This window comes from Carassius auratus, chromosome 32 (genome assembly GCF_003368295.1).
Source record: "Carassius auratus strain Wakin chromosome 32, ASM336829v1, whole genome shotgun sequence".
Classification (NCBI taxonomy): domain Eukaryota; kingdom Metazoa; phylum Chordata; class Actinopteri; order Cypriniformes; family Cyprinidae; genus Carassius; species Carassius auratus.
This window is the reverse complement of record NC_039274.1, coordinates 19,903,087-19,916,111: the sequence shown is the minus strand read 5'-3', so window position 1 is coordinate 19,916,111 and position 13,025 is coordinate 19,903,087. Positions and strand designations below refer to the sequence as shown.

Sequence of the window (13,025 nt, the reverse complement as noted above, 5' to 3'; positions counted from 1 at the left end):
CTCTGGTCAAGCTCAGACAGGTAAAAACGATTAATTATTAATTATTTATTTACAAAGTGCACGAAATAAACAGGATTCCATTATATGTATCGAATTTATTCTACACCATTGTGACTGAGACAACTGTTTGCTTATGTGACTACTTGAATGAGATTGTGTAGCCCACTGAAAACAGTCAAATAGTGTGACACAGCGTCTCCTACAGGACAGTTTTGTAGATTGTAGTGCATCCCAAAGCAAAGCATTTGATTCATTTAATAATAGGATACTTATATGGTAATACAGAGACGTAACGAACGTGTGCTCAATCAAAGGCCGAATTTGAATATTTACATTTAGTCGTTTAGCAGACGCTTTTAGACTAAGCTATTTACAAATAAAAACAATAGATGCACATGCAATCAAACCAACAAAAGCTCAACAATATATAAATGCTGTGACAAGTCCCGAGGCCCGTTTCAGAAAGGAGGTTGTGAAAAAGGAGTGTGTTTAATTGTATTGAAAGTGTACTTGTTGTGTACTTCCAATCTTAAAAGTATACTTTTTAAAAAGTGGATTTGCAGATAATATCATATCATTTAAATTAAAGGCCACTTAAGTGTACTTAAATAGATTGACCGGAATGTGATCGCGTATGTGGACTCAAATGGCAATCAAAATACAATGTTTTATTTGAACTAAACGATTTTAAATTTAACTCTGCTGAAGAAAATTCATTAATATTCCATTAATATTCAATATATCAGCCACCTCTAGAAATAATGCTATTTTTTTCGTTTTCTTTTTGGATTTTATGTTCACATGTTCACTTTATGCTTCCATCTGTTGACAAGGTTTATGGAGATGCTGATTTCATTTTGCAGTAGGACTTCAGCGCCTGGCCACAGGGCCAAAACCACTTCCATATGGCTTGTGGACCATGATATTACTGTGCTTGATTGACCAGCCAACTCACCTGACCTGATCCTCACAGAGACTCTATGGGGTATTGTGAAGAGGAAGATAATTAACATCTGATAAACATTACAGAGGAGCCTCAGCAGTGCCACAAACTGATTGCCTCCCATGCCGCATTGAAGCAGTAATTCATGCCAAAGGAGCTCCAAACATGTATGGCAACACCTGCTTTGGAGATCTTGAACATTTCTGTTTTGTAAATCTTTTTTTGATTGATCTTTGAGAAAATGTTCACATTTTTTGAGATACTGATTTTATTTTCTTCCTGAGCTGCAAGTCATAACCATCAGAATTAAAACAAAAAACTCCTGAAATATTTCAATTTGTGTGCGATGCATTTCGAATATAAGAAAGTTTGCTGTTTTGAATTAAGTTACAAAAAATAAAAAAACTTTTCCATGATATTCAAATTTTTTGAGATGCACTTTGATGACAATGCTTGTCATTATTCTCTATCAACAGTATTTTCCAAGTAGCGTGTCAACAGTAGAGTTCACTGAGTTTGACTGAAGCCACAAAATTTGATTTTGGCTATTCATTTCTTGGTGTGTGAACTGCAAACTTTCCACAGAACTGTCACAACTTCATCCTTGATGACTAGTTAAACATTAAGGTAAGAGAAGAAAGAACAAATATAGGTTATGTATTATACATAATTATTAAAATGTTTGTGATTATTTATGTTTTTATTATACATATATATATATATATATATATAGTCTAAATACAGTATAGTACAGTTTATTTTAGTAGTACTGTTTATATTATTAAGTGTTTTTATGAACTATTTTAACAATGAGAAGATGAAACCTTTTGTATTATATGCATTCTTTATCGTGTATTCAATATGTTGGAATTGATTTGTCTTTTTGTATTTCATTGAATGTCTGTCTTTTCTATTTTTTCCACAGAGCTGTGACAGATATGAAAACCCTGCTGCTTCTGATCATGATCCATGAAGTGGATATCAAAGTTGAGACACAAAATAATCACACAAGATTAGAGACCAGCACCCTGCTACCTTGTAAGTTCCTGAAACCCTCCTCAAATCAGACTATTATAGTATTGTTAGACTTGTACTTTAGATCTTATTATTAGAGACAGTAGTGAGATAAATGTATTCAGGATTTAATGTATTTGAAAAAAGCCTCTTATGCTCACCAAGACTGAATTTATTTGATTAAAATAAAACAGCTTTTTTTATAGTATTAGAATTTAAAATAACTGTTTTCTGTTGTAATGTATTTTAACATGTAATTAATTTCTGTGATAACAGGGCTGAATTTTCAGCATCATTTAGCAGTCTTCAGTGTCACATGATACTTCAGAAATGATTCTAATTTTGCGGATTTGTTGCTCAAGAAACTTTTAGTCTTATTATTATTATTATTATTATTATTAGTGTTGCCAATGTTTTTTAAGCTTAATATGTTTGACAACCATGATACACTATACCATTCAAAAGTTAGATAGTAAGATTAAAATAATAATAATAATAATAATAATAATAATAATGAATGTTTTAACTTAGCAAGGACACGTTAAATTGATCAAAAGTGACAGTAAAGATAAAGATATGTATAATGTTACAAAATATTTCTATTTTAAATTATTTTTTTGTTGAGCACCAATATTAATTAATAATTAATCATTAATAAGCAGTAAATCAGCATATTAGAAGGATTTCTGAAGGAATATGTGACACTGAAGACTGAAAGATGGAAAATTCAGCTTTGCAGCGATATAAATTGAATTTTAAAGTATATAAATATAGAAGACTATTTCACAATATTACCGTAATGAACCTGGTTTGTAGTCTTCCTGTTCGATCACCACCAGAATTTGCCTGTGTTTTACATTGACTGCACCACACAGACTGTCACAGATCACCCTGGACTACTGTTCCCACAATGCATCACACTGATTACATGCACAACTGAGGCCAAATCACATGCTCTACAAAAGGCTCGCTCTCTTGCTCATCTGGGCCGAGTGTTGTTAGCATTTAGTGCTTGAGAGCGTTAGCTACTTTACAGAGCCGTTTATCTTTCTGAGTTTCATGTTTCTTAGCTTTAGTTCTGTCATTCTAGTTCCTTCCTTAGTTCTTAGTTCTACTAACCTAGTTATCTTTTGTCTAAGCTTTAGTTTAATCATTCTAGTTTCATCTCGTGCCTCGAGCTTCTGCCTGTCTTAGTTTTACCTCTCTAGTCTTGCCCTTGTTGGAGATTGTCTGCCCCTTGATTGATCATTGCCTGTATACGGATGTCCCCATTGGACTACCCAATTGGATATTGTTCGCAGATCTACACCTGCCTATGCATCACTCTTCGTATTGTATCCTCTGTTCCTGTTTGCCTTACCATGTGGTCTAATAAAGCGTTGCATTTGGATCCGCACGTTTTCTGTTCTGTTGGTCCCGTAACAATTACTGTAGTTTTGATTGAATAAATGCAGCCCTTGTGAGCCGCATTGCTTAATTATTCCAAAACTATAAACTGTTAAAATGTTTTTGTTTATTACAAACAAATTAATTTTGTCAGTTTCAAGCTAATCAGTTTTCATTTTTTCCTTGTGAAAATGTCATGGTCTAATAATTTGTAAATTAAAGAAACAAGTGTCTGATTACTTACAATATTTTTTCCTCATTTCTTTTAGTACAGAATCCAGCATGTCAGTTTACAAATAACTTTTGTTGCAAAGAAACGGACAATGTCAGAGTTATTTGCCCCTCAGAGAATCAGAAAGATTCATTACCACCAAACTTTCCAAGTATTACCAATGATTTCCCTGAAACTCTAGGAAATGAAACGGCCCTGGATATCATCAACAGGTACTTATCTTGTGTTTAAGATCTAAACAAAATGTATGAATCTGTCTGGGTTTGGTTGCATACATATCAATGGCATTATTGTGCAGATTGGAGAAAGAAGCCATACACAACATTATGGAAAAGACAAATTATTCCACTGACTACAATTTTGGGGGTCTAAATTTGACTGTGGTTGTGATGAACTTAACAAATATTCTTGTTCCAGTCACCGTTCCAAAAGTAAGTCTCTTCTTCCAAATATCCAAAATATTACATCGTTTTCTTTTAAGATGGCACTATGAAACAGTTTTCAGCTTAAATGTTTTACACTGCTTAAAAAGGTTATAAAATATATATTATAATTAATAGTGTAATCTAAATTACTTAATTTCTTTTCATTTTTAGGTGTCTAATACAGCTCCAACAAAACAGATATTAAACCCAGTGGAGGCTTACCGTTTTTACTATTTCAAACTGCAGTTTCATGTAAAGTATTTCATTTGTTCTGACTGTTTTATAAACTAAGAAACTGTTACCTTAACCCCTTCACTCTATATTATATAAACTGCCTGTTGTCTGTGGTTGTGTACTTACAGCTGAGAACGCTTGTATTATGTACAAATTCATATGAATTAATACAGCAAATGTTTAATTAATACATTTTCATTTTAAGGTGTCTGATCAATCTCCATCAGTACAAACATTGATCCCAGTGGAAGCTTTCCAAAATATCTCTGAGGCCGTGCAGAAAGTTGGAATAGTCATTTACAATTCCATTCAGCAGTTTAATGTAAACTTTTTAATTTCTTGTTCTGACTGTTTTATAAAATTATTGAAACTGTTAACTTAACCCCTTCACTCAGTTTATTATATAAACTGCCTGTTTGTCTGATTGTGGATTTACAGACAAAAAATTATTCTATCATGTCCAAAGTCATACGGGTTGAAGTTATTGGACGTGACATTGTGAATTTGACCAATCCACTTATAATACATTTTCCAGTCAATAACTACACAAACCACTCAGCCGTAAGCTTGCCTTTTCAGATGTTCTTAAAATATTCAAATAATTGTAATTATTTGTTAATTCTGCTTTTGTGTTGATATTCTTAGAAAAGCTACAAATATTCCTGTCAATACTATGATGAACACGGTGGGTGGGAACTAAAGGAATACAGTATTTCAGTCAAAAACGAAAACTCATAATTTCAACCTCAAATTGTGAAACTCGTGTATTAAATAAATTCATTGCTCACAGACTGAAGTAGTTTAATTATATAGTTATTTTATTTGTGATGATTTTGGTTCATATTTAACAAAAACCCACCAATTCACTATCTCAACAATTTAGAATACTTCATAAGACCAAAAAAAAAAAAAAAAAATTGGTGAATTGTTACACGAGTTTCACAATTTGAGTTGAATTACTGGAATAAATGAACACAACATTCTAATTTATTGAGATGCACCTGTACTCTTTATTTTATTTGTATTATTTGTATTTATTTATTTGTACTAAAATGTATTAATAATATGGAATATGAAGGAAGTAACACCTGGAAGACGGATGGCTGTAACACCACTCAGATCAGTGTAGATGTTGTTGAGTGCTCCTGTGACCATATGACTGCTTTCGCTGTTCTTCTGGTGAGTACTGAGCCATTCATTCAGGCCATTACTAGGTAACAGAAACCGTTCTGTGCGGATATTGTTTTAATTTAATTCCCTCCTTCACTACCACATTTCCTGTATCTCTCCTACACTCTGAATAGGTTGAGGTGAATAACATTGATGGACAGCATTGGGAAATCTTATCGTACATCAGCTATGTAGGATGCGGTCTGTCTGCGTTCTTTTCTGCCTGTACTGTCTTGTTGTTTATTTTCAGCAGGTGCTGATCCTTCTGTTTTCATATAAATGGTTATATAATCTGCAATTTGATTCAGATTAATTTTTACACTAATCCAAAAATTGGTTGTTTAAATGTATCAAGTCACAATGGATGACATAAAAAAAAAACATTAAAACTGATATACAGTTTGTGTGTTTTTGCAGTAACGCGAGGGCAGAAGTGTCCAACAGCATCCACGTGTCTCTGAGCGCTGCTCTGTTTCTCCTCAACCTGAGCTTCATGTTCAGCGAGTGGGCCGCCACACTGACAGTGAATGAAGTGTGTGTGTTTATTGCTGTGATGATACACTACAGCCTGCTGTGCTCTTTCACCTGGATGGCTATCGAAGCCATGCACCTCTACCTTCTTCTCATCAGAGTGTTCAACATTAACATCAGACACTACATGGTCAAGTTGTCCCTGATCGGATGGGGTAAGCATCAAATTTAACATTAACTAATAAACTTTTTAACATTTAACATTAAGTAACAAGTGAGGGAATGAATCTGACACTGACATGTGGCTGCTGGTATGAGACTCAAATCTGCACAAAAATCTGGTATGAGACTCAAGTCTGACTCTAACCATTAGGCCACGACTTCCCTTGATACTGAATTACTGAACAACTTGTACAGTAAGTCAGTGGAGGCAGTGTTTGTTACATATTTAGATGTTCAAGTGCAAACCCTATTGTAATTGTAAGGATGTGTATAATTATTCCACTATAAAACTGGGGGGAAGATCCTTGGATCAATAATCTGTTTAAGTCATATTTCATTTCCGTCATGAACCCTGAACCGCAAGATATGAACTTGCAATTTCTGGGAAAAAAAAAAACATCAAAATTTTAATTCATCAAAATTCTAAGAAAATTCGGAATTGTGACATATAAACTCAATGTCAAAAATGTGAAATAAAAAGTAACAATTACAGTTTGCTTTTAATTATTTTGTATTTCTGTTATGCATACTGTGACAGTTTCGTTAAGAGAAAAATAAAACAGAATTACAAGATGTAAAAAGTCAGAACTGAAAACTGTAAAATCACAATTACAAGTCTATTACTTGCAAGTGTGAAATATAAAGTCATTATCTTGAGAATTTTTTTATTATTTATTTTTTTGTAAGATTAAAAAGTCACAGTTAAATTTTGTATAGTTTTGTTCAATGGCAAAACTAATCTTCCAAAGAAAACACAATCTAAACTGGTGATCCAAATTTGAGGTTAATATCACAGATAATTAACTTTCAGTAAGATTTTGTTTGGGCGTAGTACTAAACTTTTCCACTTGATGATGTCTACAAAGTCCAAACATCAATAGTGATCCATAAGAACACCAGTGCGTATTGAATCAATGAGAACGTCTTGGTTACGTATGTAACCCTCGTTCCCTGAAGGAGGGAATGGAGTGGTACAAAACGAGCCAATGTTACACAAAGTACCTTGGTCTGCGGGATTTGCATCGCGAGCTCCGCCCCGCAGAGTGGGTATATAAGGAGCAACGTGAGCAACTCGCATCAAAGTCTTCGCTGAGGAGGCGAGTCAGTGACCCAGCTGTTCAGCGGAACAGCGATGTGGCAAGGGGAAGTAACGTCTCCATTCCCTCCTTCAGGGAACGAGGGTTATATTTTAAACCAAGACATTCCCTTTCAGTCAGTCACGTTCGACGTTACGAATGGGGTCCTTTACAAAACAATGAAACAAAAAAAAAAATGGCTGTCTTCCAGCGACCCGTGTGAGTGATAGCACCCTGTCGTGAGGCCAGCACGAGTGAGGCCCTATAGCTCACACAGAATACACTGGGTAGCATATTCCAGCTGGACATATCCCAGGAACCGAACCAGCGGGGTCAAGGGGACTACAGGTGTACCCACAGTGGGGCAGCATGGTGGAGCAGACAGCCCCGACATGGGAGGCATAGCGTCTCTTAGCGGGGGCGGAGTGCGGGCACTCGTCTGACTCCAAGTAGCAAAGAGGGCATGAGAAGGCAAAGCGTTCTTGAGCCGGCTTTGCATGGAAACTGGCAAGGGGAGAGGAGAACGAGAGCGGCGAGAAAGCACATCGCCAACTGTCGTTCTTGGCCTCTTGGGACCCGGAGGTAGAGGAAGCAGCTCTTTTAGTGAAGGTTTGGGTACCACCAGCCGCAGGGCCAGTGGCAGAAAAAAAAAAAAAACAAGAACAAGGGATTCTCCCCCGGCCCTCCTCCGGCAGAAGGAGTGGTCCTGCGACCATCTCCTGATGAGCTGACGTCTCAAACTCCAGGTCGCCTGTCTCAGGAACGCCGCTTGGCCTGGCATTTGTGGAGGCATTCACCGAGCGGGAGTGGAGGAGGCGGCAGGGGGGCGCCCTCGGCGACGAGCAGGCTGAAGCAGCAGTGGGCCGCCGGGGCAGAATGTGTCTGATGGCCTCCGACTGCTTCTGGGCGGCAAAAAACTGCTGGGCAAAGCTCTCTACCACGTCGCCGAAGAGGCCATCCTGGGAGCTGAGCCCAATCAGACTCCCTCATGTCTGCCAGGTTCAGCCATAGGTGGCACTCCTGGACCACCAAATTGGACATCACCTCACCCAAGGAGCGCGCAGTGACCTTCGTCGCCCGGAGAGCGAGGTCGGTAGCAGTGCACGCCTCCTGCAAAACCCCTTGGTCAGCACTGCCCTTGTGCATCTGCCGGAGCAGCTTGGTCTGATAGACCTGAAGTGAGGCCATGGCATGCAGGGCAGAAGCGGCCTGGCTCGCAGCTCTGTAAGCCTTGGCCACAAGCGTGGATGAGAACTTACAGGCCTTTGAGGGCAGCTTGGGACCACCACGACAAGCGGAGGCGCTCTGTGGACACAGTTGCATCGCAACAGTAAGCTCCACCGGGGGAATCCCAGCAAACAGTGAAGGGCAGTGAAGGCGATCGACATACGGTCCTCTTCGCGAGCCCCGAATGAGATGTCAGGAGCCTGAGAGGGTCCACCAAACTCATCCGGAAACTCAACCGGCTGCGGCGTATGTGAGGAGGATGTGGCCCGAAGAGGTTGGCTCATCGGGGAAGCCCACACAGTAACCCTCAGATCACCCTGGCCACCAGCCAAAGTAGCCCTCTTACGAGAAGAAGAGCTAGAATGGGGTGTGGCAGAGGGGACTCTATAACTTTTAAGGTAATCAAGTCTCGATCTCAACACCAAGATGGTCATGTCCCCGCAATGAGAACATGAGCCATCCACGAACGCAGTCTCAGCGTTCTGGAAACCCAGACACGTGACACAGTGATCGTGACCGTCACGAGGAGCGATGCATCGACCGCACCCAGAAACACACAGGTGAAATGACATCTTTAAAAAGATGCAAATCGGCCCGTATCTCTTTTGTGAAAGAAATTTGAAGTTGAAGTGCTCAGGGGAACGCAGGAGCTGTCGCAGGAAACCCAGACGAACCACTGAATTGCAGCGTCACACCAACACCAGCTCTTGCTTGTAACACTCCGGTGATTGCAGCAAGCGATGTGCTCTGCTCCAAAGCGAAATCTTGGATGCGAGTTGCTCGCATTACTCCTTATATACCCGCTCTGCGGGGCGGAGTTCGCGATGCAAATCCCGCAGACCAAGGTGCTTTGTGTACCATTGGCTCGTTTTGTACCATTCGAAGGTGACTGGACTCTCGGGCGAGATCCCATTCGTAACGTTGAACGTGACAGACTGAAAGGGAACCATGTATTTCCATACTATTCACAGTATTTATGAAGCTGAATTCAGTAATAGTATGGCCAGTATTGCAGTATTTTATTTTTATTTCAGTATTTTTATTTGTTACCAAAAAGAAAAGAAAAAAACAAACAAACCTAAAGAACATGTAAGCAAACGGACATTCCTTAGTTTGTGTTAAAGAAATGATCAGTCATTAATGAATATTCTGCCGATATATATTTTCTTTCTTTTTTTTTTTTCTTTTTTTTTTTTATACACTTTTTAGACACAAAACTAGATTTAAAATCATCTTTAAACTCTTGGCATGCAAACTAACTTTTTTTTTTTTTTACATGTATATCTCTATTTCATAATAAAGGTCTAAACTTGCTTTATGACTCTGATACATACTTCCTATATCATGTCTTTTGAATCTCATGAAAAAAAAAAAGGTTAAACAATGACAGTTTGCATGTTAAGTATTACAAAAATTGTAATAAGTGTAGAAGTGTAGATTTGCTCATCCTGCATTCTCTTCCTCTTAACAGGAGTCCCTGCTGTTCTTGTTGGAAGTTTGATGTCGGTTCAGCAACTCACACATACATTCTATGGTGCCAGAAATGTGACCTTATTAAATTCGAAGGCAACAAATCCAGTGTGAGTCCTAATATTATAACAATACCTTTTCATCGTTACCTTGCTTTTAGCTCTTCTTTACTTTTAGCATTTTTTATTATATGTTCTACAGTTGCTGGATCACAGAGCCTCTCATCCTGTATGGCGTGAACCTTTCCTACTTCACCATCATATTTGTGTTCAACACAGTGGTTCTAATCACAGTGTCCAGGCAGATCTTTAAGCTAAGGAAATTGGACAACAAGAATAAGAAAATACCAGTGAAGGATGCCAGCACAGTTCTGGGCCTCATGTGTCTGCTGGGTACATCATGGGGTTTGGTTTTTCTTGGCTATGGATATACCAGCTACCCAATACTCTACATATTCTGCATTTCAAATACAGTTCAAGGTAGGTTTATTCATAGACACAAAATCATAGGAGGAAAGTATGTCTGAATACATACCGTTTTATAAGATGATAATACAATTACTTTGCCCATCAACTTTATTGTTGACAGGGTTTTCTATCTTTCTGTGGATGTGTCGGACAGCAAGGCCAGAAAAACAGAAAGAAGCTCATTCCAAGTCTTTATCCACTTTGGATACCTTCATCATTGAAAAACAATAGGAATAACCTATGCATAACATTTTATCAACCAAAATGACCAAAGCTCATGACCAAAATGAAATATGGTAGAAACATTTTAGGTTCTACGGTTTTAACTTGATTTACATTTAAATACCATAATTTAATTAACTGATATAATGTTAATATACCAACCTATTGAACTACTGAAATCTGTTTTGTATCTTTGTAATACACTGATAACCACAATATGCAGGTGGTGAAAAGAAAAGCACACGATGAACCGAAGCCCATCACAAGCAGCTTATAAATAATAACATTTAAAGAAGGTGCACAGTGTAATTCACACAGACACTAAACACCATCATGGTAACAAACAACCCTAATAATGCACAAGTACGCTCCAGTCTACATGCTCGCTCTGTGGCTTTTAAATCTGGGCGCTCTGAAGCATGCAAAAAATCAAGATATGATGTTTGCAAAAGCATTAAATCTGCCAAAGCATCCTACTTTCAACTTACTATCCTCCTCATGACAGACAGTAAATGGACAGTAAATACAAAGAAACTAGTAAGTAAGGCCAATCAAAGAATGTACTTCCATCAGAAGGCTAAGAAAATATGGCATGTCATCACAGATTCTCCATAACTTCTACAGAAGCACTCTGGAGAGTGTGTTAACTTGCTGCATTGCTGTGTGGTTTGGCAACAGCACAACACAGCATAGAAAGTCTTTACAGAGGGTGATAAATCTTGCCTGGAGAATCACAGGAATTCATCTCCCCTCACTACAGGACATACACAAAAAAAGGGATCTGCAAATGGGCTTGCAGCATCATCAAGGACACACATGAAGTCTGGCAAGTGGTACGAGAGCACTGTGGCCAGAACATCCAGACTCCAGTTTAATCCCCCAGGTCATTAGACTGATAAATAGTCAAAACCCACTTCCACTTCCACCTGTATCATCAGGATAAACTCAGCCTGTTTAATGGCACTCTGCACTTTACCTGCTGGACCTTCATACACTCATAAGGCATACACTCTTTACACTTTACACTTTATCACCACTTGACAATTTACAATTTGTCACTTTATTGCTACTTGCACTGCACATTTATTCTGTGAAGAATTTTTTGTTGACAGTTTTTTTTTAATTAGCATACAGTCCTCTTTTCTTTTCTTTCTCTTTCATCACTCTCTAAGCTATTATTTATATGTTTATTTTACTGTATTTTCTATATTTTTTACATACTTTGTATTGCCTGTGTAAGTTATATTTGTTCCCATTATACCCTGTAAATCCATTATGACCCATGTCATTTAGAGGAGTATGCAAAGGAAGAATCTTAATATACAAAACTGATAAGAAAAAAAAAATCTAAGAAAGAAACATGGTTATTTATTTTTCCACTTACAAAAATGGTATTCTTCCTTATAATTACAATGTATTTTCCAATACATTTTTTCACCGTATATAGTAGGGGAATTTACCGTAAAAAATTTAACAGATTTTTACTGTAGCATTTTTGATAAAATAGGGTGTATCAGGTGTTCCATTTCAAGTGGAAAGCCATTTGTATTGGTTTCTGAAACTGGAGTGCTCATTCAATACCAAAACGCACCACAATAACAAGTGTACCACTGATATACACTCAATGGCTAGAGAATACCTGTAATGCATTGGGAAAGCCCCAAAACATTTCACTCAAACTAAAACATCCAAATAATTTGCATATTATATACTACATACTACATATTTACTCATCAGACTAATGTTGGAATTACGGGGAGATTTTGGATACTTTGCCATTATTTCCTTTGTTCCAAATCTGTGTGACTGACTTTCTTCTGCAGAACTCAAATGATATTATTTTTTGAACAATTATCAGACAACTTTTTTTGTCAATACAATATAAAAATGAGTGGAGTTCAAAAATAACATTTCAGTCTTGAACTTTAGAGACTTTCACTACATTTATGTGCAATGCTAAGTATTTTCTTCATGCTATTTATAGTAAATAATAAGACAGGTAATGTGTAACCTACCTATTTTCTGTACTGTATATTTATTTAAATTGCATGTTTCATTGAGTGTTTAATTTAAAATTATTTGTTTTTATTAAAATTTTAGCAATAAAGCCAAGTTGAAAAAGCTGAGTTGATGTGTGGGTCTGTTGAATCCAGTAGCAACACAAAAATATTGCCATTCCATATTTAAATAGGTTTCCTTTAGCTCAAACAGTACAACATGGCACTTGCAATGACACTTGCAATGGCATCAACATGGGTTTGATTGCAGCGAATGCATAAACTGATAAAATGTATACCATTAATGCAATTTAAGTTGCTTTTTACAATATAACTAGAACGTAAAATGCAAATGACCACTTCGTTTTTTAAACATTTTCTTATGATGCCTAGTGCTGAAATGCTTTAAACTAGAGTTTTTGTTTGTTTGTTTCTGTCTATACTCCACACTTAATTATAGGGAAAGGAG

General features: G+C 37.2%; 1 protein-coding gene across 1 annotated transcript; it reads left to right on the top strand.

Annotated features, from left to right (window-relative positions):
• The first annotated feature begins 814 nt into the window (after window positions 1–814).
• On the top strand, window positions 815–12,643 carry LOC113051780 (adhesion G-protein coupled receptor G5-like). Its single transcript, XM_026215847.1, has 15 exons — window positions 815–1,110; window positions 1,420–1,570; window positions 1,869–1,981; window positions 3,613–3,787; window positions 3,874–4,006; window positions 4,172–4,252; window positions 4,440–4,556; window positions 4,673–4,795; window positions 4,880–4,919; window positions 5,313–5,413; window positions 5,539–5,657; window positions 5,822–6,090; window positions 9,872–9,980; window positions 10,072–10,349; window positions 10,459–12,643. The coding sequence occupies exons 3-15, from the start codon at window positions 1,882–1,884 to the stop codon at window positions 10,566–10,568; spliced, it is 1,755 nt and encodes a 584-aa protein (XP_026071632.1). The 5' UTR covers window positions 815–1,110; window positions 1,420–1,570; window positions 1,869–1,881; the 3' UTR covers window positions 10,569–12,643.
• The last annotated feature ends 382 nt before the right edge of the window (window positions 12,644–13,025 follow it).